This window comes from Otolemur garnettii, unplaced genomic scaffold (assembly GCF_000181295.1).
Source record: "Otolemur garnettii isolate 467f Iridium unplaced genomic scaffold, OtoGar3 scaffold00044, whole genome shotgun sequence".
Classification (NCBI taxonomy): domain Eukaryota; kingdom Metazoa; phylum Chordata; class Mammalia; order Primates; family Galagidae; genus Otolemur; species Otolemur garnettii.
In genome coordinates this window covers 6,511,027-6,531,103 of record NW_003852439.1, presented here as the reverse complement: position 1 = coordinate 6,531,103, position 20,077 = coordinate 6,511,027, and the positions used below count along the sequence as shown (strand labels likewise).

Genomic DNA, 20,077 nt, shown 5'->3' with positions numbered 1-20,077 from the left:
GCTAAGACCAGGTTCTCTGCCCCCTCCCGCTAGCGCCCTGGCGACCCGGCTCCCCGCGGGGCGGGGCCTCGCAGGCGGAAGTGCCCGGGGCGACGGCGGTGGGGACCAGCCGGGCCATGGGAGCCCGGTGCAGAGACTGCGGCGGCGGCCGCAGAGGCGGCGGTGGCTGCCCGGGTGGCGGCGGGGGGGGGGGGTGGGGGGGGCGGGGCGGGTAGCGCCTGGCCGAGCCAAGCGATGGGCCGGGCTGGGACCGGGAGCCGGGGAGAGGCAGTGGCCGTAGCAGTGGCGGGGCCGGTGCTGCTGCTTCTGCTGCTCGCTCGGCCCCCGCCTGCTGCCGGCGACAGCAGGAAGAGTGGTGAGCAGGCGCTGACTACCCGGCGCAGTCCGGGTGGCGGGAGCGGGGGGCGAGGCGGGGCCGCGATTGTGACTCACCTGGGGGCACCTGTGCGCTCACTCGGCGCCGGCGCTGGTGTTGAGATTGGGGGCTCCCTGCATCAGAGGGGAGCCGGGAGGGACAGCTGCGCTTACGCTCTGTCCTCTAAGCTGGTTCCACCTGATTGGCCCTTGAGGCGCTCTCTGCCTTCCCTCTTTCCAGCGTGGTCAGGTGGGACTCGGCTTAGCGCCCACTGGGAAGAACGGCTGCACGTGGGGTCCCAGACCCTCAGCCGGTCTGGTAGAGGGGCTGAGCAAGGGAAAGTTCCTCAGGCTCTGGAGCAGGGCCCTGGGCATCATGTCCCCACCCTTCCTGGTGACCACCAACACAGGAGCGTTCACTTTCAATAGAGCTTGGAGGCCCGGCTCCACCACGGAGAAGCCTGTTGGTCAGGGCGGGCCAGAGGAAAAGAATAGGCCCCTTGTGTGGGAACTTGTCCGAGCTCCTTTCCCATTTCTGCTCCCAGAGGGTCTCCACCCTGACTGCGGTCCAAGGGAGTGGCTAGAACTAAGGGGAGGGACTGAGGTGGACAGCAAGCCTTGGACCCTGGGGATGTTAGCCTGGGATCCCCAAAGGCTCTAGTTTTGGGGTGGCGGGCTGGGAGGGCTGTCATGACCCTGGGCAGTAGGCTGCTCAACCAGTATTGCCTTGGCTTCTGTGGGGCTGCTCCCCCTTCTCTGAAATATTGCTCCTCAGATTTCTTTTGAGGTCTGTGCTTTCTGATTTCTGAGCTTGGCACAGCTTGAAATGAAAGGCATTTCCCCCTGAGGATTGAGCTCCTGATTAAATTGCTCCATTGGATACTGCCACCCTTTTCTGCATTCCAGTGATCTGCCCCGGGTGAGGGGGTCACTGTTGGGGTAGTGTGTAGAGATGGAACACTCAGGTCTGGCAGTGTGGGTGCCTGGGTAGCTTGGCTCAGTCCCTCACCACCTCTTAGTTCTGCTGAGGGGTATGCTGCTTTGTGGCCCTGGCTTCCAGGATCTGTGGGTGGGCAGGGTCTCTAGCAGGTGCCTGTTCCTATCTGGAGGATATGGGGCCAAGGGACCTTCACTGGGGTTCCCAGGACAAGCTCCACGACCTTCTCCTCTTCCTGCTCAACCCTATGTTCATGGAAGGGGTGTGGGGCAAGGCAGGGTTGCACGTTCCCATCCCTCTTCACCCCTCCTGATGTCACATTTGGCTCAGACCACCATGCTAGCAGCCTAGTATGTTTACCTAGATAACAGTGTGGGCATCTTGGGTAGGGTGGTTGGGCTGCAGGGTCCTTGGACAGGCCCAGAGGGGCTATGTGGCCCTAGGGATTGGGGAGTGAGTGTTAGGGCAACATTGAGCAGATCTTATCTCTTGTATACTTGCCAAAACTTCACCAAAGGATTCCAAGTGTCCTCAGGCTGATACTCCAGGACCAGAGAGGCCTGAGGGCTTTACCCCCAGCAAGTCAGGGAGCTGTATACTGTAGGATGACCTCCTCCCCTGCCTGCCCTTCTCAGAGCCTGGATGTCCAGCTGGCTGATTGTTTCTGCTGGACAGCATGGTCCTAGGGGCTGTCCTGCTCATGTTATGGTTCTGCCCTAGGGCCTGTAGCACTTCAGGTGACAACCTAGTGGGTGGGACTTGGTGACCAGCAGATACCTGGCAAGCTTAGAGCCTGCCCTGCCCAGCCACTCATACCCTGCTCCTCTGGCTGGAGCTTAGACTGGCTCTGCCAGCAGGCTGTTACCTTTTCTCTAGGTGTCACTATGGGAGGGGTGAGGAAGATGGCAAGAGAGTTCAGTGCTCACCTCAATCCCTCATCCCTCTCTTGGAGGGGCCTGGGCCTACTGCCAAGGTGGTCTGAGCTTTCCCAGTTGAGGCAGAGGAAGGCTTCTAGGTGGGCTGGGCGGGGAGCACCCAGCTCAAAGGAGAATGAGGGCAAGTCCTTTTATATTCACAAAACATTTCTTCCTGAAATGCTTTGCTGTTCATTAACCTCAGAGGGAGGTGCTGTCTGTCCACTTTGGCCCACCCACGAGGAAGCTGGGGCCTAGAGAGTAGAAGGGCTGCCCAAGGTCACACAGGCATGAGACTACACTGGGGCTGGTGCTGAAAGTCTTGAGAATGTGGCAGAGTCATAGGCCATGGGGATTCCTGGTCTGAGAACCCTGGGCAGTGTGTCCTATGTGGGCTCCTGTTTTTCCCTGTACTATGAAGCATGGATGAGTACCCTAAGGGCAGGTAGGAGCCTCACCCATTTTGAGCATAGGGGCCAGCTGTCCCCTTGTCCCCAGGTCTGGCGGCATAGGGTCCCGTCTCCCACTTAGAGTCTCTCCCTGGTTAAGGGAGAACTTGGGCTCTGGTCTGGCCCTGTCCCAAGTCCTCACAGGTAAGAGCAGGCAACCAGCCCCCACACCTGAGCCTCTTCACCTGTCCAGTGGAGGGGCCTTCACAGCTACTGGAAGCTCACAGAGGAAGAGAAAAGGAGTGTGTCCTGGTGTCCAGCATCTGGGGCAGATGTGAGGAGGGGTAGGGACTTCTGCTTGACTTCCCCATGTCCTCCAGCCTTGACCTTGGCCTGAGTGTGCCAGGGCTGCAGTGCAAGGGTGGAGCTGACTGACTACCATGCAGTAGGGGCTGGCTCTAGGGAGCGGGGACTTTTTAAGGTTGAAGGCAGCTGGAGTAATGGGTACTAGAGGGGGAGCAGTGGTGGGAGTGAGATGTGGGCATTTGGGAGAGGAGTCTGAGTGATGACAGCCTGAGGGGAAACTTCTGATTGGCCCACGATAGCCTCTGTGGGGCTGGAAGGGGACAGCGGCTTTTGCCAAGGTCAAGACTGACATGTCAGGGGCCCCAAGTTAGTCCATCTGGGCTTCCTGAGCCCTCTCCCTCTAGGAGCCTCCCAATGGCCTGGCTGATGGTGCCTCTCCCCACAGATGTGGCGCTTGTGTCTGAGCACTTCTCACAGGCCCCGCAGAGGCTGTCCTTCTACAGCTGGTATGGCAGCGCCAGGCTCTTCCGCTTCCACGTGCCCTCGGACACCGTGCTGCTGCGCTGGCTACTGCAAGTTTCACAGGGCAGCGGCCCCACATGCACTGATGTGGAGATCACCGTGTAGGTGGCTGCCCGCCCACCCATGTGCTGTGCCTGGCCTCAGCCCTGCCCCTGACCTGGGCCCTGCTATTCTGTCTCTAGGTACTTCCGCTATGGCGCTCCCCCAGTCATCAACCCACTGGGCACCAGATTCCCGGATAATACCTCAGTGCAGCCCTCCTTCCATGTCAGCATGCCCCTGAGCACCATGTTGCTAAGCAACACCACTGTCAACGTCTCCCACCCAGCACCTGGGGACTGGTTTGTGGCTGCTCATCTGCCCCCGTCATCCCAGAAGATCCAGGTGAAGGTAAGGGCTGCCCTCTAGGGATCAGGGCAGAAGCCCAGGGTGCATGAACAGCTGGTGCCCGTTGTTCCCTCTTGGAGCAATCCTTGCTCTGGGCTAGATCACTCCATCAGGTCCAGACCTGCCCCCCGCACCTTGTTCTCTCCCTAGGACTTTGTTCCCACCTGTGCCTACATCTTCCAGCCTGACATGCTGGTCATACGTGTGGTCAAGATCTCCATCGTGGAACCTGATATGCCTCTTCCACAGACTCTCCTCTCCCACCCCAGCTACCTCAAGTGAGTAGGGGTGTGCCCTGTAGCCTTCAGGTTTGGCAAAGTAGGCAGAAGGCCATAGTCGTGGGATCCAGGGTCACTCGGGAAGTGGGTCCAGATGCTCAGCTCCCTTTGACCACCACCCCACCTTCTTACAGGATCTTTGTCCCTGAGTACACGCAAGAGCTACAATTGGAGCTGCAGGGCTGTGCATCCAATGGGAGCCTGGGCTGTCCCGTGCGTCTCACTGTGGGCTCAGTCACCCTGCCTAACAACTTCCAGAAGGTGCTCACCTGCACCAGCCTCGCCTGGCCCTGCCGCTTGCTGCTGCCCTCACCGCCCTGGGACCGGTGGCTACAAGTGATGGCTGAGAACCTGGCAGGGGCTCATGAGGCAGTAGCTTTCAGTGCTGTAGCTGCCCTTACAGGTGGGCTACACAGGGAGAGGTGGGGGTGTCTTTGCCCTTTCCCAGGCCCCAAGGCCTTCCTGCAGCTGAGCCACTTGTCTTCTGGACAGCTTGCAGGCCATGGAGCATGACCTTCTCCCACCTTCTGCAAAGCAGACAAAACCAGAGCTACAACACCTCCACTGGACAGCAGTCCCTGAGCCCCTGCCACCGGGACCTGGGCAGGAGCAGTGGGTGGGGCAGTGGCCCCTTCTGCCTCTTGAGCTACCCAATCATTCGAGAGGACATGGATGTGGTATCTGTGCGCTTCCAGCCCCTGGACAGGATATTGGTGACAGTGCATTTGGACACACCCTCCATGATGCAGCTCCGCCTCAACACAGGCATGGACAGTGGGGGTTCCCTCACCATCTCCCTGAGGACCAACAAGGTACCTGTGGTTCTGGCAGTACACCAGGCCAGGGCTGGGCTCAGGGCATTGGGTGACCTGCCCATGCCTGTGTGTGGTCAGTTTGGCACAGAGATTGGGTCAAGGTAGCCTTTCAGGCAGCAAAGTGACACCAGCAGGCATGGGCCAGAATAGGGGTCATCTGTGGAGTAACTCTCCCCTACAGAACATCCCCAGGCGGTACCTAAGGAGTTGGTCTATGCAATTGTGAGGATGTGAGGTAGCTCATGGCAGGGCTTCCCAGGCCTGAGGCCCTGGGCACCAGGACCCCCCAAGAAGGGCACTGAGCACTAGACTGAGCAGGCTTGTAGGGCAAACACCCCGACTGCCTCTCCAGAGTGTTGAGCCTGTATCACTTCCCCTTGCAGACAGAGATTACAAACGACACCTTGGTGGTGGCCTGTGTGAATGCTGCCTCACCCTTCCTCAGCTTCAACACCTCGCACAACTGTACCACAGGTGTGATGGGCAGGCAGTGGTGGCAGGGTGCTCCAGCCATTCCCCAGCCACCCCTGACGGACCTCCCTGCACCCCCCAGCCTTCTTCCAGGGCTACCCCCTGTCTCTGAGTGCCTCATCCCTCAGGGCCAACCTCATCATCCCCTACCCAGAGACAGACAACTGGTACCTCTCCCTGCAGCTGGTGTGCCTCAAGAGTCCACTGTAAGTGAACCTGGGGCAGGGGCATGGCAGAAGGCAAGTACCAGGTCACTGCATGTGGGACTATAGATGGGGCTGCCTGAGGCTAGAGTCTGGAAGTGACCCAGTGGAAGGGTCATTTCCTCCAGGGCCATTGGAGGATGAGGAGGTCCCCAATTCTTGGTTCATGTGTCTGTTAGCCTATTGGGAGCTCCTGGGGTGGACTGGCAAGAATGCCACAGCCAGCCTTCCTGGGCCTTTCCTTGAAGGGGCTGTGAGGAGGCTGTAGTCCGTGTGGAGACCACCTTGCACCTGGTGCCCTGTTTGAATGACTGTGGCCCCTATGGCCAGTGCCTCCTGCTTCGCAGACATAGTTACCTTTATGCAGGATGCAGCTGCAAGGCAGGTAAGGCCAGGGCCCTGCATTCTTGGGACATGTCACTGTGGGCTGCCTAGTCATTGCCCCTGGGGAAACTCCAGGAGGGCTGGAGAGAGCACCCTACAGGGCAAAACAGGGGCAGATACCTCCTCCCAACTCCTCCAGGTATCCCTGGAGGTGATATTGCCTCCTCCTGGCCTCTTCTGTCCCTTCCAGCTTAGCTTGGTCCTAGGTGTGGAAAGGGGTTCTCCATGGGGCCCCAGGTGAGGGATGAGCTCTGAGGTTCATATCCTCCCAGCTTGGCCCCATGACCCAGCCTCAGCCCTGAGTGTTATATGGCCCCCAGGCTGGCGTGGGTGGAGCTGTACTGACAACAGCACTGCCCAGACCGTGGCACAGCAGAGGGCAGCTGCACTGCTGCTGACACTCAGCAACCTCATGTTCCTGGCTCCCATTGCCATCTGTGTACACCGCTTCTTCCTTGTGGAGGCCTCTGTCTATGCGTACACCATGTTCTTCTCCACGGTAGGCCAGGGCTTGCCCACAGGGACCCTGGGCAAGAGGCCTGGGCCTGCTCTCACAGCCCTCCCCCACCACAGTTCTACCATGCCTGTGACCAGCCAGGCAAAGCAGTGCTCTGCATCCTCAACTATGACACACTGCAGTACTGTGACTTCCTGGGCTCTGGGGTATCCATCTGGGTCACCATCCTCTGCATGGCACGGCTGAAGACTGTCCTGAAACATGTAAGTTTAGCCTTCAACACTAGGGTCTGGGCTCTAGGCTAGCAGAAGCCCTCAAGTGCAGCATGCACAAAGCAGTATGGAAGAAGAGACTGCAAGGAGCTTGGGCTGCTACCCTTAGCTTCTGGCATGATAGCTGGCTGCCTTCAGAAGGAGCCAGAGGCAGTTGTGACAAAACAGTGCTGGCTATTTTGGGGTATACTGGGAAGGAAGGTAGTGTGTGGGGTTAGGCAAAGCTGACAGACCTTCTCCCAGGGCCTGATTCTGAGAGGGCCCTGGAGCCCAGGCCTCCTGAGAAGCCACTCACTGTACTGCTCGGGTCTCTGATGCCAGGAACACAGGACTTTCTGGGGCAGCCAGTCCTGGTGGAGAGAGATTAGTATGCTGGTGCCTGTGAGCTACATCCTCTGTTTTCCCTGGGTCTGCTCTGGGAACTGCAAGTTTGGGTGCTGCCCTGAGGGGCCCATAGGAGCCCTGTAGTTAAGGCTAGGGGTGTGGAGAAGAGGTTTGGAAGCATCAGAGTCCTGCTGCACTAGTGCTGGGAACATGAACTTGCTGAGAGGAAGAGAACTGCAGGTTGTGGGCAGAAGTGTCTGCAGAAGACATGGGATAGCAGCCTCTTCCCACAGAGCAGCAGGTGGGAAGAGACTGAGGCTGCCTTGCTGAGCAGAGACTGAGGCTGCCTTGCTGGAAGACCTCTAGAAACCCAAGGTGCAAGGGCAGTCGAGCATGTTGGCACAGAGCCACCGCGTGTGGACACAGAGCCACCACATGTGGCTGTCCAGTTTATGTGACAGTGTCCTACCTTAGGGAGGGGTACCATCTTCCTGTCCCCCAGAGGTCCCTGCCTTGCCATGCCTGTGCCTCAGAAATTCTAAGGTTGGGCCTGTGGCTCAAGGAGTAGGGCACCAGTCCCATATACCGGGGGTGGCGGGTTCAAGCCTGACTCCGGCCAAAAAACTGCAAAACAACAACAAAAAGTCCAAGGCCACATGCACCTATGTGTGCAGCACAGCAACTGGAGGAAGGGCAGGCTTGGTCAGAGTATCAGCAGCTCTGAGGGTAGGCAGAGGTGCTGTGGAGGCCATGGGGTACAGCCTGCCCCAGCCACCTGCTCCTGGTGTATCTATGCCACCACAAGTGACTTAGCCCAGGGCTCCCATGACCTTGCACTCATCCCGTGTCTTGCACAGGTTCTGTTTCTCCTGGGCACACTGGTCATCGCTATGTCCTTGCAGCTGGACCGCTGGGGGGCCTGGAACATTATAGGGCCCTGCCTCTTTGCCTTTGTGATCATGGCCTCTATGTGGGTAAGGAGCTGGGGCAGGCAGGTGCCCAGGCCTGGCCCCTTGTTTTGACCACAGTCCTACTCCTGTGACCCCTGAATGTCCCACATCTGCTAGGGGTTGCTAGTGGTATCCATAGGGGCCTGGCACAGCTATGTGTCTGAGGCCTGGGGCTGAGGATCGGAGGCCTTGTGTCCTCAAGCCCCCTTGAAACAGCTCACCCTCATGATTCTGCTGCCTAGACTTGAGTGGGCCTCCCAGTGACCACTGGCCCTGGGCCCTTGGGAGCTGCAGCTGCACCCCACCTATGCTGACACCTGCTCGGCTGTTCTCTCCAGGTGTACCGCTGTGGGCACCGGCATCAGTGCTACCCCAGTTCATGGCAGCGCTGGGTCTTCTACCTCCTGCCTGGCATCTCCATGGCCACTGCAGGCATCGCCATCTACATTTCCTTAATGACCGCTGACAACTATTACTACACCCACAGCATCTGGCACATGCTGTTGGCAGGGAGTGCGGCGTTACTGTTGCCACCACGGGAGAAGCACACAGAGCCCTGGACCTGCTGGCAGAGGCTCCCCTGCCACTATCAGATTTGCAGGAACGATCGGGACGAGCTCTACACAGTGACATGATGCCAGCTCAGGAACCCCTGCTCTCTGCTGACCTCTTCAGCCAGGAGCAGGGTCATGCAGAGGATCCCTGTTCAGGACCCCTGTTCAGCCCCCTTCCAATCGATATCCAGCTGAATAAAATTAGCCTTAGCACCCTCTTCCTTCCTCCTCCCCAGCAGAGGCACGCTGGCTGACTGGTCAGCTGCTGTCTATGGTGGCCCCAGGTGTCCTGTGCAATGTGGGGTTCTCTTCTGCTGACCTGTGGTTGGTTAGGGATATGGATAAAGAATCCTCACTGCTCTGCTTCTCTGTGAGGCTATGATATGAGATCCACAGGACTAGAAGGCCTGAGCCCACCTCTGAGGCTGAGAGCTGTGCCCTCCTGGTACTATCACCTCAAATGCCAGCCTGTCTTGAACACAGAACTCCCCTGCTGCTGCAGTAGCCATGGAGAGAGGCTGGTGTCCACTGCCCTCCCCTTTGCTCTGGCTCTTGGAGAAAGGGGCTGCCGGCTGAGTGGAGTCCTCCCCTCAGCTTTGGGGACTACTTTTTCCTGGCCAGGATGTGGCCTTCCTCTCTGGAAGGCTCCCTTCACACTTAGCCACCCTGCCTTTGGCCACCAAAGCAATCTCTAGTCTTGTAAAGGGGAAACATGTATGTATGGGTAAAACGTTTTAAGATATATTTTTATGTAGATCTGATTTCTCTGTGACTGGTGAATTTTATATTCAGCACTGATTTTTCAAGCTAAACTAGGGGAGATGGGGCCCAGGATAACAAACCCCACTGCGCCCGAGCAGCGCGCTGCTGATGGTGATCTGAGTTGCCACTACTACCTCCACAAGGTCTTGTCCACAGTCCATAAAGACTAAAAGGGGGAGGAACAAGGGGTAGACGGACGGGCTTTGCAGCCAGTTAGCCGCAGGGAGAGGACAGGGCTAGCCTGAGTGATTTCCGGTTCCGGTTGGCGCGGAGTTCAGGGTGGCGGTGCTGTAAGTCCGGCACGGTAATCCCTGCCTCTGCAAGCCTGCGCGATGCCGCTGCACAAGTTCCCCGTCTGCCTGTGGAGGCGGCTGCGGCTGCAGCAGGGCATCTGCGCGCGCCTGCCTGGGCACTACCTGCGGTCGCTGGAGCCGACGCGGATGCCGGCGCCTGTGCACTATAGGCCGCACGGGGCCAAGTTCAGAGTCAATCCCAAGAACGGGCAGCGGGAGCGCGTAGAGGACGTGCCCATTCCCATCTACTTCCCCCCGGAGTCCCAGCAGGGACTGTGGGGCGGCGAGGGCTGGATCTTGGGCTACAAATACGCCAACAACGACAAGGTGGGCTCCGCGCAGGGCTGCGGAGGTACGCAGGGCGCTCGCGGGCCTTGGCTGCCTGCATCTCGTGGGACGAGCTCTGTCAGTGAAGGGTGCTGACAGGCGGACCCCTGCGTTCTGGTAAAGCTGGCGAACTGTCCTGAGACTGGCGATCCATATCGGGGGAACAGAGTGTGTAAAGGCCCTGGGGAGGAGGCGTGTGCGTTGGGGAGGGGGTAGGACTTGCCAGAGTTTGCCTAATATCGGTGGCACCCACGAGGCCTTCCTTGCTCCTTCCTCTACTTAGGAAAGCCACTACTCAGGGTCAGGCAGTTTGCAAAGGGCAAGGCTACTGAGACTGCTTTTGGTGGGAGGTCTGAAGGAGACTGCTGAACCTTCAGGGGGAGATTTGTTTGAGGCCTCCCAGGCTGGTCTCTCTTTGCCTGTGGCCCCTTGGAATGTGACCACCTGAGCCTGTGAGACCTGGTGTTACAGTTGTGTGTGCATCTGGAACACACATTAGCAACCTGGAGGCAAAGTTTGGGGTTGCTGAGCCAGCAAGGCAGAAGCTAGCTCTAGGTGCACAGCCAGGTCCAGGGCTGAGGGCTTGGGCTGCACCAGGCTGGGGAGGCTCTCCCAGGGACGCATAAGGGCAAATGGGGACCCCATAGGCCTGACCCTACCAGGAAGGTACCTTGGGCCCCACCTGCTCTTTAGGGAGACACAGCAGTACTCATGGAGTCTCTCTCTCTTGCACCTTCAGCTCTCGAGGAGGGTGAAGAAGGTGTGGAAGCCACAGTTGTTTCAGCGAGAGCTTTACAGTGAGATCCTGGACAAGAAGTTCACGGTGACTGTGACCATGCGAACCCTGGATCTCATCGATGAGGCCTATGGGTTTGACTTCTACATCCTTAAGGCAAGCCGGGCAGGGGTGGGGGTCAGCGTGCAGATGTTTCACAAGCATTCAGATTCAAGGGAGCCTCAGCACAGTGCCACATTGGGATATGCTGGTGTTTAGAGTGGAGGGTCATAGCAATATGTAAACAGGGTCATGCCTTTTTTTTTTTTTTTTTTTGAGACGGAGCCACTCTATCACCTTGGGTAGAGAGCCATGGCATCATAGCTCACAGCAGCCTCAATCTCTTGGGGCCAAGAGGTCCTTTTGCCTCAGCCTCCCGAGTAATTGAGACTACAGACGTAAGCCACAATGCCCCAATTTTTTTTCTTCCTTATTTCTAGTAGAGACATGGTGGGGTCTCACTCTTGCTCAGTCTGGTCTTGAACTCCTGAGCTTAGACAATCCACCCACTTTGACCTCCCAAAGTGATAAAATTACAGGCATGTGCCACTGTCTGTAGCCTAGGATTGTGCCCTTTTTGGGGCAGCCCCTGTGGTGACTTCTTGCTGCAGGAGAGTCCATCATTGTGGGTGGCTGACTGGCTTGCCCTTGGTCCTAGAGTGAGCATAGCCGCTTCCTTCCCTGCTCTTGGACTTGCTTCTATTGTGATCCCCATGCCTGGCTTGGGGGCTGGCTATCAGGGTAGGCGGTGCCCTGTTGTCAGCACCTGGTCCCATGTGAGCCTATTGCCAGACCTCAAAGGAGGACCTATGCTCCAAGTTTGGGATGGACCTGAAGCGAGGAATGCTGCTAAGACTTGCCCGACAGGACCCCCAGTTACACCCGGATGACCCTGAGCAGAGGGCAGCCATCTATGACAAATACAAGGTGAGGGCTTTAGCCTGTGTTCCTGTCCTGCATCCTCCCAACACCCTTCTCTGGACCAGCTTTGGGCTTCACTGTGCTTTCTGCCTCTGTCTGCCCAGGAGTTTGCCATACCAGAAGCAGAGGCAGAGTGGGTTGGGCTGACGCTAGAGGAGGCTGTGGAGAAGCAGAGGCTTCTGGAGGAGAAGGTAAGTGTGTGACTACTAGCTAAACTAGGTGGGCATAGAGAGCAGCTGCCATGATACTTGCCATTCAGCCCAGCTAGGGGAGCATGATGCACTCCATCTTGTCTACATTTCTACGTTCTCCTGCCCTAAGACCCTTATAGGAAGAGTGGGATCCTGGCACTGTGGGTTCACTGGAGCACTCAGCATCTCCAGAGTCTTCCTTTTTGTGTCTGTTCCCTGGGAGGATCTGGAGCATATAGTGGCTGCCTTCTCCTTTTGCTGAGTTTATCTTTGACTGCAAGAAAGCTGGAGTCGGCTCGGCACCTGTGGCTCAAGTGGCTAAGGCGCCAGCCACATACACCTAGGGTGGCGGGTTCGAATCCAGCCCGGACCCGCCAAACAACAATGATAGCTGCAACGAAAAAATGGCCAGGCGTTGTGGCGGGCACCTGTGGTCCCAGCTACTCGGGAGGCTGAGGCAGGAGACTCGCTTGAGCCCAGGAGTTGGAGGTTGCTGTGAGCTGTGAAGCCACGGCACTCTACCCAAGGGGATAGCTTGAGGCTCCATCTCAAAAAAAAAAAGAAAGCTGGAGTCAGGCATGTGACTCCTGCCTCTCCAAGGGAGAGGACAGGCCTCTGCCTTCTAGGATGGGGGTCAGAAGGTGGCAAGCAGCCTATGTGACATAGGCTAGGCTCTGGGTTGCATGAGTCTCACTGTAACCCTCCCTTTCTAGGACCCTGTCCCTCTGTTCAAGGTCTATGTGGAAGAGCTACTCCAGCAGCTTCAGCATCAGGCATTGGTGGAGCCTGCAGTACAGAAGAGAGCCAGCGGGAAGTGACCACAGGGCCCTTCCCTGGACACAGAGCCTGAGATGCAGGCTATCTGTGGGCAGTGGGTGAATCCTGGCCACACAGCTCCTGGGCTGGGTTGGCTTTGCAGAGGCTCCTCCCAGAGGGGGTCCCATGCTCCTTATGCTCACAGCAGGGCCAAGACTGAGTAAAGTCTGAGCCAAGCTCTATGTGCTGCTTTGCTTGGAAGACCAGAGTTCTTTGGTGGTCCTGGCCATGTGCGATGCCTAACTTCAGCTGCCAGTCCCCACCTGAGCTGTGGAGACCAAGGTTTGATGTGTTTTCCTGCTCTCTGGGAAAAGGCCTATTGTAGCTGAATGTGTTCTGGGGTACAACTGATGGTACTTGACTCCTTCCCGGGGCAGGCCTGGCTCTGGAGAGCCAGCCTGGGACTGAAAGAGCTCCTGGTGGTGAATCAGGAAGTGGAGACCTCCGAGAGCCCTCCTGTGCAGCTGCTACTTGAGTCAGGTGTCTCTATCAACATCATCCTGTTGCAGTTATGCAGGAGGTGAGGGCCATATGATTTGGGCAACTTTGGTGTTCTCTTTTCGATAACCTTGCCTGACCTGCTAGATGGAGGTGTGCCTCCCAATCGGATGCCAAGCTCAGAACTCTAAGGTGGTTCTTGCCCTGAGGTTTAGGGGTGCTCCACTTCCCTCACTCCTACCTAAAAGTCCAGAGGGTTGAGGCCCATTCAGTTTTCAGGGAGAACAAGGAGGGCTTTATGTGGAGGAGGACAAAGTGTGTATTTGTGTCCCTAGGGCCCAAGCTATGATCACAGCTGATGTCAAGAGGGTGAATTGGAGGCATCTTGCCTGATGCAGGCCTGGCAGCTACTGAGAGGCACTATGTGGCCCATAGGGAGGTCAGGATGGGTGGGGACCTACCTGCCCTGGGGCCAGCCAGGGGGAGTTCCTCGTGAGGCTACCCACATACCAGTGTTATCTTGTGTGATACCCCTGCTCTGTAAACTTTTTTAATTAAAAAAAAAAAGTTACAAAAAGTGGACAGTGCTCAGCCATCCTATTTCTGGTGATCCTTCAAGGCTTAGCGCAGTGGTCCAGACATGAATGCTGTGGTGTTCTGGCCAAGCGCCCTCTCCATACCTGATTTCTATGTTCAGCCCTGAATTTAATTAGACTGATTCCCCTCCAGCACCTTAGCTTGCACCTGATCCTCACTAGACTGTGTGCCCAAGATCCTCTTGCTGACCAACTCACCTGCCTTATGCTCACCTGCTGTTTCCCACCCAGCTGGGGCTTCTGCCAGGACAGGTAGGGCCTCTGTGTCAGACACCTGGGGTACCAAGGGACCTAGATCTGTCACAGAGTGTGTTTAGCCAGCCTAGGCTGTGGGCTCAGGTTTCCAGACTCAGTCATCCCCATTCTCCCTGTTGGCAGTGGCAGGGCAAGTGTATATTGTGATTCTGGGCATGAGTCCTGGGGTTCTCAGGAGATGCCCAGGCTGGCCACTGGTGCTCCTGGCCAATGGGAGGAGCTGTGTGTGGACTCCACATGTTAGGAGACCCGGTGCCAGTCACCTCCACTGAGGACTAAGACAGGTTTGTTTGTTTGTTTTGAGACAGAGTCTTACTATGTCACCCTTACAGCAACCTTAAACTCTTGGGCTTAAGCAATTTTTTCTTTCTTTAAGAGACAGTTTTACTTTGTCACCCTCTGTAGAATGCTAGAGTACTGTAGTGTCACAGCTTACAGCAACCTCCAACTCTTGGGCTTAGGTGTTTCTCTTGCTTCAGCCTCCTGAGTAGCTGGGACTAAAGGCACCCAGCTATTCTTTTTTTGTTTTGCTGTGGTTTGGCTGGGGCTAGGTTTGAACGGGCCACCTTCGGTATATGGGGCCGGCGCCCTACTCACTGAGCCACAGGCACCGCCCTTAAGTGATTATCTTGCCTCAGCCTCCCAAGTAGCTGGGACTACAGGTGCCTACCACAACGCCCAGCTATTTTTTTGTCATTGCTTAGCTGGCCCTGGCCAGGTTCAAAACCACCAGCCTCTGTGTATGTGGCTGGTGCTGTAACCAGGGTGCTATGGGCACCGAGCCAAGGACTGAGACTGTTTTATTCCTTGCCACTCAGGGAAGCCAGGCAAGACTAAGGTGGGGTTTGGGGATGGCCCTGGCCCTGAATCTCCAAAACAGCCTTTTCTGGCAGGAGGTGACTTTTTTTTTTTTATCGAGACAGAGTTCTACCCTATGCCCTGAGCAGAGTGCAAAAAGCATTGTAGATCACTGCATCCTGCTGCCTCAGCTTCCAAAGCTGCTGGGATTACAGGTGCTCGCCGCAGCACCCAGGTGGATTTTTCAATTTTTTTCATGAGTCGAGGTCTTTTGCTCAGACAAGCCTTGAACTCCTGAGATCAAGCAGTCCTCCCACCTCAGCCTCCCACAGTGCTGGGATTACAGGTATGAGCCACTGTGCCCTGTAGGAGGTGACATTTTCATCAAATTTTCATGGACATCCTGAGCTCAGAAAAGGTTGAGAAGTCCTCAGTGCATCCCCCAGGGTATAATGCTAACTCAGAACTGAGACAGGACCCCAGCAGGCTGAGTCTGCCACATTCTTCTGCCTTCTGGTTGTGGGGAGGGTCCCAGCTGGGAGGGCTCACAAACTCAGATGCACACACTGACTTTTGCTCACACAACACCCATAGAACCGGGAGCAGAGCTGTGAGCCAAGGGAGCTGGTCTGTGGGTGATAACCTGGTTGTGCATTAATGCTTTCTATGTGTCCCTGCTTCTAGGTCCTACTTAGGCCAGGGTCTCAGAGCCACCTTCCAAAATCTGATCGCATTTCCCAGGCCTTTTTTTTTTTTTTTTTTTTGCAGTTTTTTGGCCAGGGCTGGGTTTGAACCCACCACCCTCAGCATATGGGCTGGCACCCTACTCCAGCAGCCACAGGCATTGCCCATCCCAGGCCTTATTAGCTGCACTTCTTCTAGGCTCCTTCCTAAAGTGCGTTTCTCTTTCTCTGAGAGCCCCACATCAAGGCTTGAAGCCCCTCGGGCTACTTGTACTGACAAGGTCATCTGCAGAAGGTGGATCTGCCCTGTGCTGGCCACACCCCTGTCCTTGTACCACTGGGTCTTACCAGCCTCAGCCCTTAGGGGCCCCCACAGTGTGTTTCAGGGACTGGAAGGGCCCATGTATTCCCTTAACAACAAGGTCCTCAACAGTTCAAGGGGCTGAAGCTGGGCTGTAGATGGGGTACACCATTGCTGCTTCGTGGGCTAAGTGGGGAGTCAGGACCATAGGAGGCCTGGGAAGGGGTGGAAGGAAGGAGTAACCCAAAGCCTAAGGTGACCAGATTTTAACATTGGTAAAGCGGGACACCATTGCGGGGGGGTGGGGGTGGGGGGTGGCTATTGGCTGAGCTGTTTATGGTTAGGGACCCTGGGGGGGGGTGTTCTTGTTCCAGACAGTTTGGCTCCTTCTGAGCTAATTGTCCTTGCCTAGAAGCAAGAGAGGGAGCCAGTATCCTTCTGATACCTATTCCACCTGGGCCATCTTGCCCAGGAGGGGAGTAGGGAGTTTACATTAGCCTTTTCATTTCCAAATGAAGTTATATTAACCTCCTCATTCCCAAATGGAGTTACATTAACCTTTTCAGCAGCCAAAAACCATATATTCCCTTCCCATTCACCCGCCCTTCCCTAGCTTGTACATTCTTTCCAAAAATCGGGACTTTTTTAAAACGCCGCAGGACGCGGGACAAATTGTTTAAAATCGGGACGTCTGGTCACCTTACCAAAGCCAGAAAGGATGGTGGGATACAGTAGACGTGAGAGGCCCGCCTCTGGTCAGGCTGGAGCTAGGTGCTAAGACTTCTCCCCGTGAGGGTCTCACCTGTCTCCTGAATCCTCCCCAGCTAGATGGTGGTTACAGCATGGTGGGATAGTGGGAAGAAGGGGCATGGAGGAGTGCAAGCAGGTTCTGCCCTGCACCTGTCATGTGGTACTGTGTGCTCCTTGCCCTGTACTTGAGCTCTCCTAACCTCACTCATTTGCCACCTTTTCCCTTACATGTGCCACCATCAGGGCTACCTACAGCTCAGACCTGCTGGTTGCAGATACAAGGTCCTCCCTCTGACCCCTACCACCCAGCCCCAGCTGGTGTCCTGGCTGGATAAGTACATCCACAGCATGGCCCATGCAGTCCCCAAACCAGCTCCATGCCCAGAGCAGGGCTGCAGCCTCAAACCCTTCTCCCTGAGTGTGCCAGCTGGCCCAGGCCAATGTCCCCACCCATACCTCACCCTGGACAAGCATTGTCTGCATATGGCCTCCAGCATAGCAGAGGAAGCCCTTAAGGCTGGGGTTCTGTCCCATGACAGGCAGCTCAGGGCTGGGATCAGACCAGGCCATTGTGAAGAAGTCTGGAGGCTGGTCAAATAGCCTCTGAAACAACCTACAGCCACATCCATCCCAAGCTAGATTCCCTAGGGCTGGCCAGCTCTGAGATCACTTCCTTTGCTGTAGTACCCCCTGGACTCATGATCCTGGCTCCCCCTGGCTCCAACAGTGTCCTCTCAGGGGCCATTTGGCTCCATGAGCCTGCTCTTCACCCTGGTTCCATTCCAGAAGCCTTGTGGCCTTGAAGCTATTTGTCACTAGATTCTGCCTGATCAGAAAGTACAGACAGGGCCTGCGCCAGGAGGTGTGACTTAGTCTCTCGGGGCTCTTAAGTGGCTTTTGTAGGGGTCTTCACTGGGTGGTGGTGTTTTCAGAGCATTTGGACAGGTCCGGTACTGTTTCTGGCTGTCAGGGTTGTGGTGGCTCCAGAGATGCTCAGCACTCTGCAGCTCAGGACAGCCAGACCCCAGATGTGATGGTATGTCATTCACATGCTTGCTGAGAAGCAGCCCTGGCTCACCCTAGGGTGGAGAGGGGTTCCCGGAGTGAGCATGCCAGGGTATTGTAGCCAAGGTCACAGGTGTGGCTGAAGGCCAGGAATCCTACTGGGTGAGGACTACAGGAAGCAAGGCCATGGTAGAGGGCTCAGGGAGATTTTGAGAGGGAACCATGAAAGCACATCCACGTGTTCAACAGGAAGCAGCTAAAGAGTGTGGTGGTGTGGTCTCTGGGCAGAGATAAGCCGGCAGGGCCTTTGCCATCATGGTGGGTCATGAGCATAGTTCTGCCCTCCTTAGTGGGGGAGTTTGCTCTTCCTCCCATGCCACCACCCATTGTTTTCTCACCAGATTAGGCCTTTAGCCCCTGGGGCAAGCCTGACCTGAAGTCCTCTCAGCAAGGGTTCCAAAGGGGCTGCAAGATCACTGCTTCTGCCTCCATCAGGGGGTCAGACAGGGCATAGAGTGGCCTGGGACAGGCCATGAGAAGAACAAGTACCCCTCATACTGGTCATGAATTTACACACATACAAATGTTTAATAGCTGATATGGGTGCAGGTACTATGCAGCTGTGCTTGACTTGCCCTCCAAAGGGACCCTGGCATGGGCCTACTGGCAGTGCTGCCTGCTCCCTCAGCAGTCAGGAGTGGCTCGGGGGTGGCGGTGTCTAAAGGGGCTGGTTGCCATGGCTACCATAGGGTTCCGAGGCCCGTCATCTGGTCCCTGCCTCAGCCAATCGGCGGCAGGAGCCCGAGCTGCAGCCTAGAGTCACGCTTCTGCCTCCCAGCCACACAGTGGCCAAGAGCAGGGACCTGCTTCCTGGTGTGGCTGAAAGTGCTCAGACGGACGGCCAAGACCATCATGGCGGACAGCGGGATGGTGGGGTGCGAGGAGGCACACGGAGCCAGGCAGGTGAGGTAAGCCTGGCGGGTGGGCGGACGGATGGGTGGACAGGTGGACATCCTCCTGCTACCCATTGTTCTCGTGGCTGCAGCCCTGCCCTGGGCCTAGCCCACCCTTGGGCAAGAGCCCACACATGTGGCCGTACCTTCACCCTTGGACCGTCTCCCCAGATGTCCCAAGGAAGGGTCAGGAGCAGAAACAAAGGGAACAGCACGTGGCAGGATGAATCCCACGGCACCACGGACCCAAAAAACGCCCTGGTGGGTCTTCCACATCAGATTTCACAGAGGCGGCATCAAAGACCCCCAACTGGCCCAGGCCCTTGGTATCTGGCCTCTGGTCGAGGGTGGGCGACAAGCCATGAAAAGTCAGTATAGTCTAAGGAGCATTTTTTTTTCGAGAAGAAAAAAAAAAGAGGCGATAAAAAGAAAAAAATGTCCACCTATAACAGGGGGAGTGGCCAGCCCAGATGGATCAGAAGCACCAAATCCCATTACTCGGGACTTTAGGGGACCGGCCCCAGCAAGAGCAGCTGCGATTTAGAGCTTGTCAATGGAATCTCCTTTGGAGATCAAAGGGAGACATGCTCATGCTTGCGCTTGCACATGTGTGTGTGTGCCTGCCTGCATATGCGGGAGTGGGCACTGAGGGTGACAATGAGGGCTATGTGCAGTAGCAGAGTAGGGACTTTCCACTGCTCACGGTGGGCACCTCCATGTTGCTCCTGTCCTGGCTGCTATGTGTGATGTGTGGCCATGTCTGGGGGCTGGGCCCAGCACTACTCCTTCTGGAAAGTGGGCCTGGCCTAGCCTGGCTTCCCACCTGGGCCACCACCTTCATCTCTCAGAGTCCATCCCTTCTCCAAGTTCTGACCAGAGGAGCTTGGCAGGAGCCACATACACAGGCCTGGTGGATGGCAGAGCTGGGTGTGAGGATGGTCATGGTTGTGTGTAATCACCCGGGCCACAGCCCTGCTGCCCACAGCTGCCTGGAGCTCTCAGCCAGCCCAGCAAGCACATCCTGGGGGTTCAAAGCTTCCATCGACATGATTGTTAGGTTATTAGGTAAACTCTGAGAGGCAAATCTTTTAATCCACTGTGGCTAATCCAGTGCACTTTTGTTTGCCATGACAGATTCTGCTGCAACAAAGCGGCTAGAGGGAACCGGCATACATAATCACATGCTTAGAACTGGGCCCCGCAGGGTGCAGGGTTCCCAGGCAGCTGAGAGAGACATCTCAGGACAGCCAAAGTGGAGAGAAGGCAGTGGAGGGGTACTGTGGGAGGATGGGGTGCAGTCAGGCTGTCTAGACAGCTGGCTTCTGGGGAGGCACCTCTTCCCTCCCATCAAGACAATCCTTGCCACCAGCTCAAGGGTTGGCTGCTGGTCCCTGGGACTGTGTGTACTTAGGGGGACCACTGAGGTGAGTCAGGTAGAAGGAGAAATTACTATCAGTACAGGGATATAAAAGTCCGAGCACCTGTAGAGGCCCATAGGGATGGCAGTTGTAAAAGCAGGGAGGGCATTTTTGGAGAGGGGGCAGCAATGACAAAGGTAGGGTCAGTGCAGCAGGGGCAAGTGCGCCCAAGATGAGAATAGATGTGACTCACCAGTTCTTGCAAAAGTCAGTCAAAGGTCCCAGGTGTGTGGCCCTTCTACTCAGACACTGCCTTTTTTTAATTTTTTTTTTTTTTT

At 56.4% G+C, this 20,077-nt stretch overlaps 2 protein-coding genes across 3 annotated transcripts; both read left to right on the top strand.

Annotated features, from left to right (window-relative positions):
- The first annotated feature begins 218 nt into the window (after positions 1–218).
- On the top strand, positions 219–8,735 carry TMEM8A (transmembrane protein 8A). Of its 2 annotated transcripts, XM_023513764.1 has the most exons (13): positions 219–355; positions 3,346–3,523; positions 3,605–3,812; positions 3,960–4,087; positions 4,222–4,490; positions 4,580–4,899; positions 5,286–5,376; positions 5,456–5,579; positions 5,825–5,961; positions 6,281–6,459; positions 6,534–6,680; positions 7,871–7,987; positions 8,302–8,735. In XM_023513764.1, exons 1-13 carry the CDS (start codon positions 235–237, stop codon positions 8,596–8,598), a joined length of 2,316 nt encoding a protein of 771 aa, XP_023369532.1. In that variant the 5' UTR covers positions 219–234; the 3' UTR covers positions 8,599–8,735. The 2 variants fall into 2 exon arrangements, with proteins under 2 accessions (XP_023369532.1, XP_023369533.1); XM_023513765.1 differs by lacking the exon at positions 7,871–7,987.
- Positions 8,736–8,866: 131 nt separating this feature from the next.
- Positions 8,867–12,782, top strand: MRPL28 (mitochondrial ribosomal protein L28). The gene is made up of 5 exons (XM_003790739.3): positions 8,867–9,899; positions 10,639–10,791; positions 11,467–11,601; positions 11,700–11,786; positions 12,500–12,782. The coding sequence occupies exons 1-5, from the start codon at positions 9,612–9,614 to the stop codon at positions 12,602–12,604; spliced, it is 768 nt and encodes a 255-aa protein (XP_003790787.1). The 5' UTR covers positions 8,867–9,611; the 3' UTR covers positions 12,605–12,782.
- The last annotated feature ends 7,295 nt before the right edge of the window (positions 12,783–20,077 follow it).

Excerpts from the sequence above, each read along its gene's own strand:
- TMEM8A (XM_023513764.1), top strand. The coding sequence starts at position 235 with ATGGGCCGGGCTGGGACCGGGAGCCGGGGAGAGGCAGTGGCCGTAGCA. Across the intron at positions 4,900-5,285 it reads TCTCCCTGAGGACCAACAAG|ACAGAGATTACAAACGACAC; the intron begins GTACCTGTGGTT and ends TTCCCCTTGCAG. Across the intron at positions 6,460-6,533 it reads ACACCATGTTCTTCTCCACG|TTCTACCATGCCTGTGACCA; the intron begins GTAGGCCAGGGC and ends CCCCCACCACAG.
- MRPL28 (XM_003790739.3), top strand. The coding sequence starts at position 9,612 with ATGCCGCTGCACAAGTTCCCCGTCTGCCTGTGGAGGCGGCTGCGGCTG. Across the intron at positions 10,792-11,466 it reads TTGACTTCTACATCCTTAAG|ACCTCAAAGGAGGACCTATG; the intron begins GCAAGCCGGGCA and ends GCCTATTGCCAG. Across the intron at positions 11,602-11,699 it reads CCATCTATGACAAATACAAG|GAGTTTGCCATACCAGAAGC; the intron begins GTGAGGGCTTTA and ends CTGTCTGCCCAG.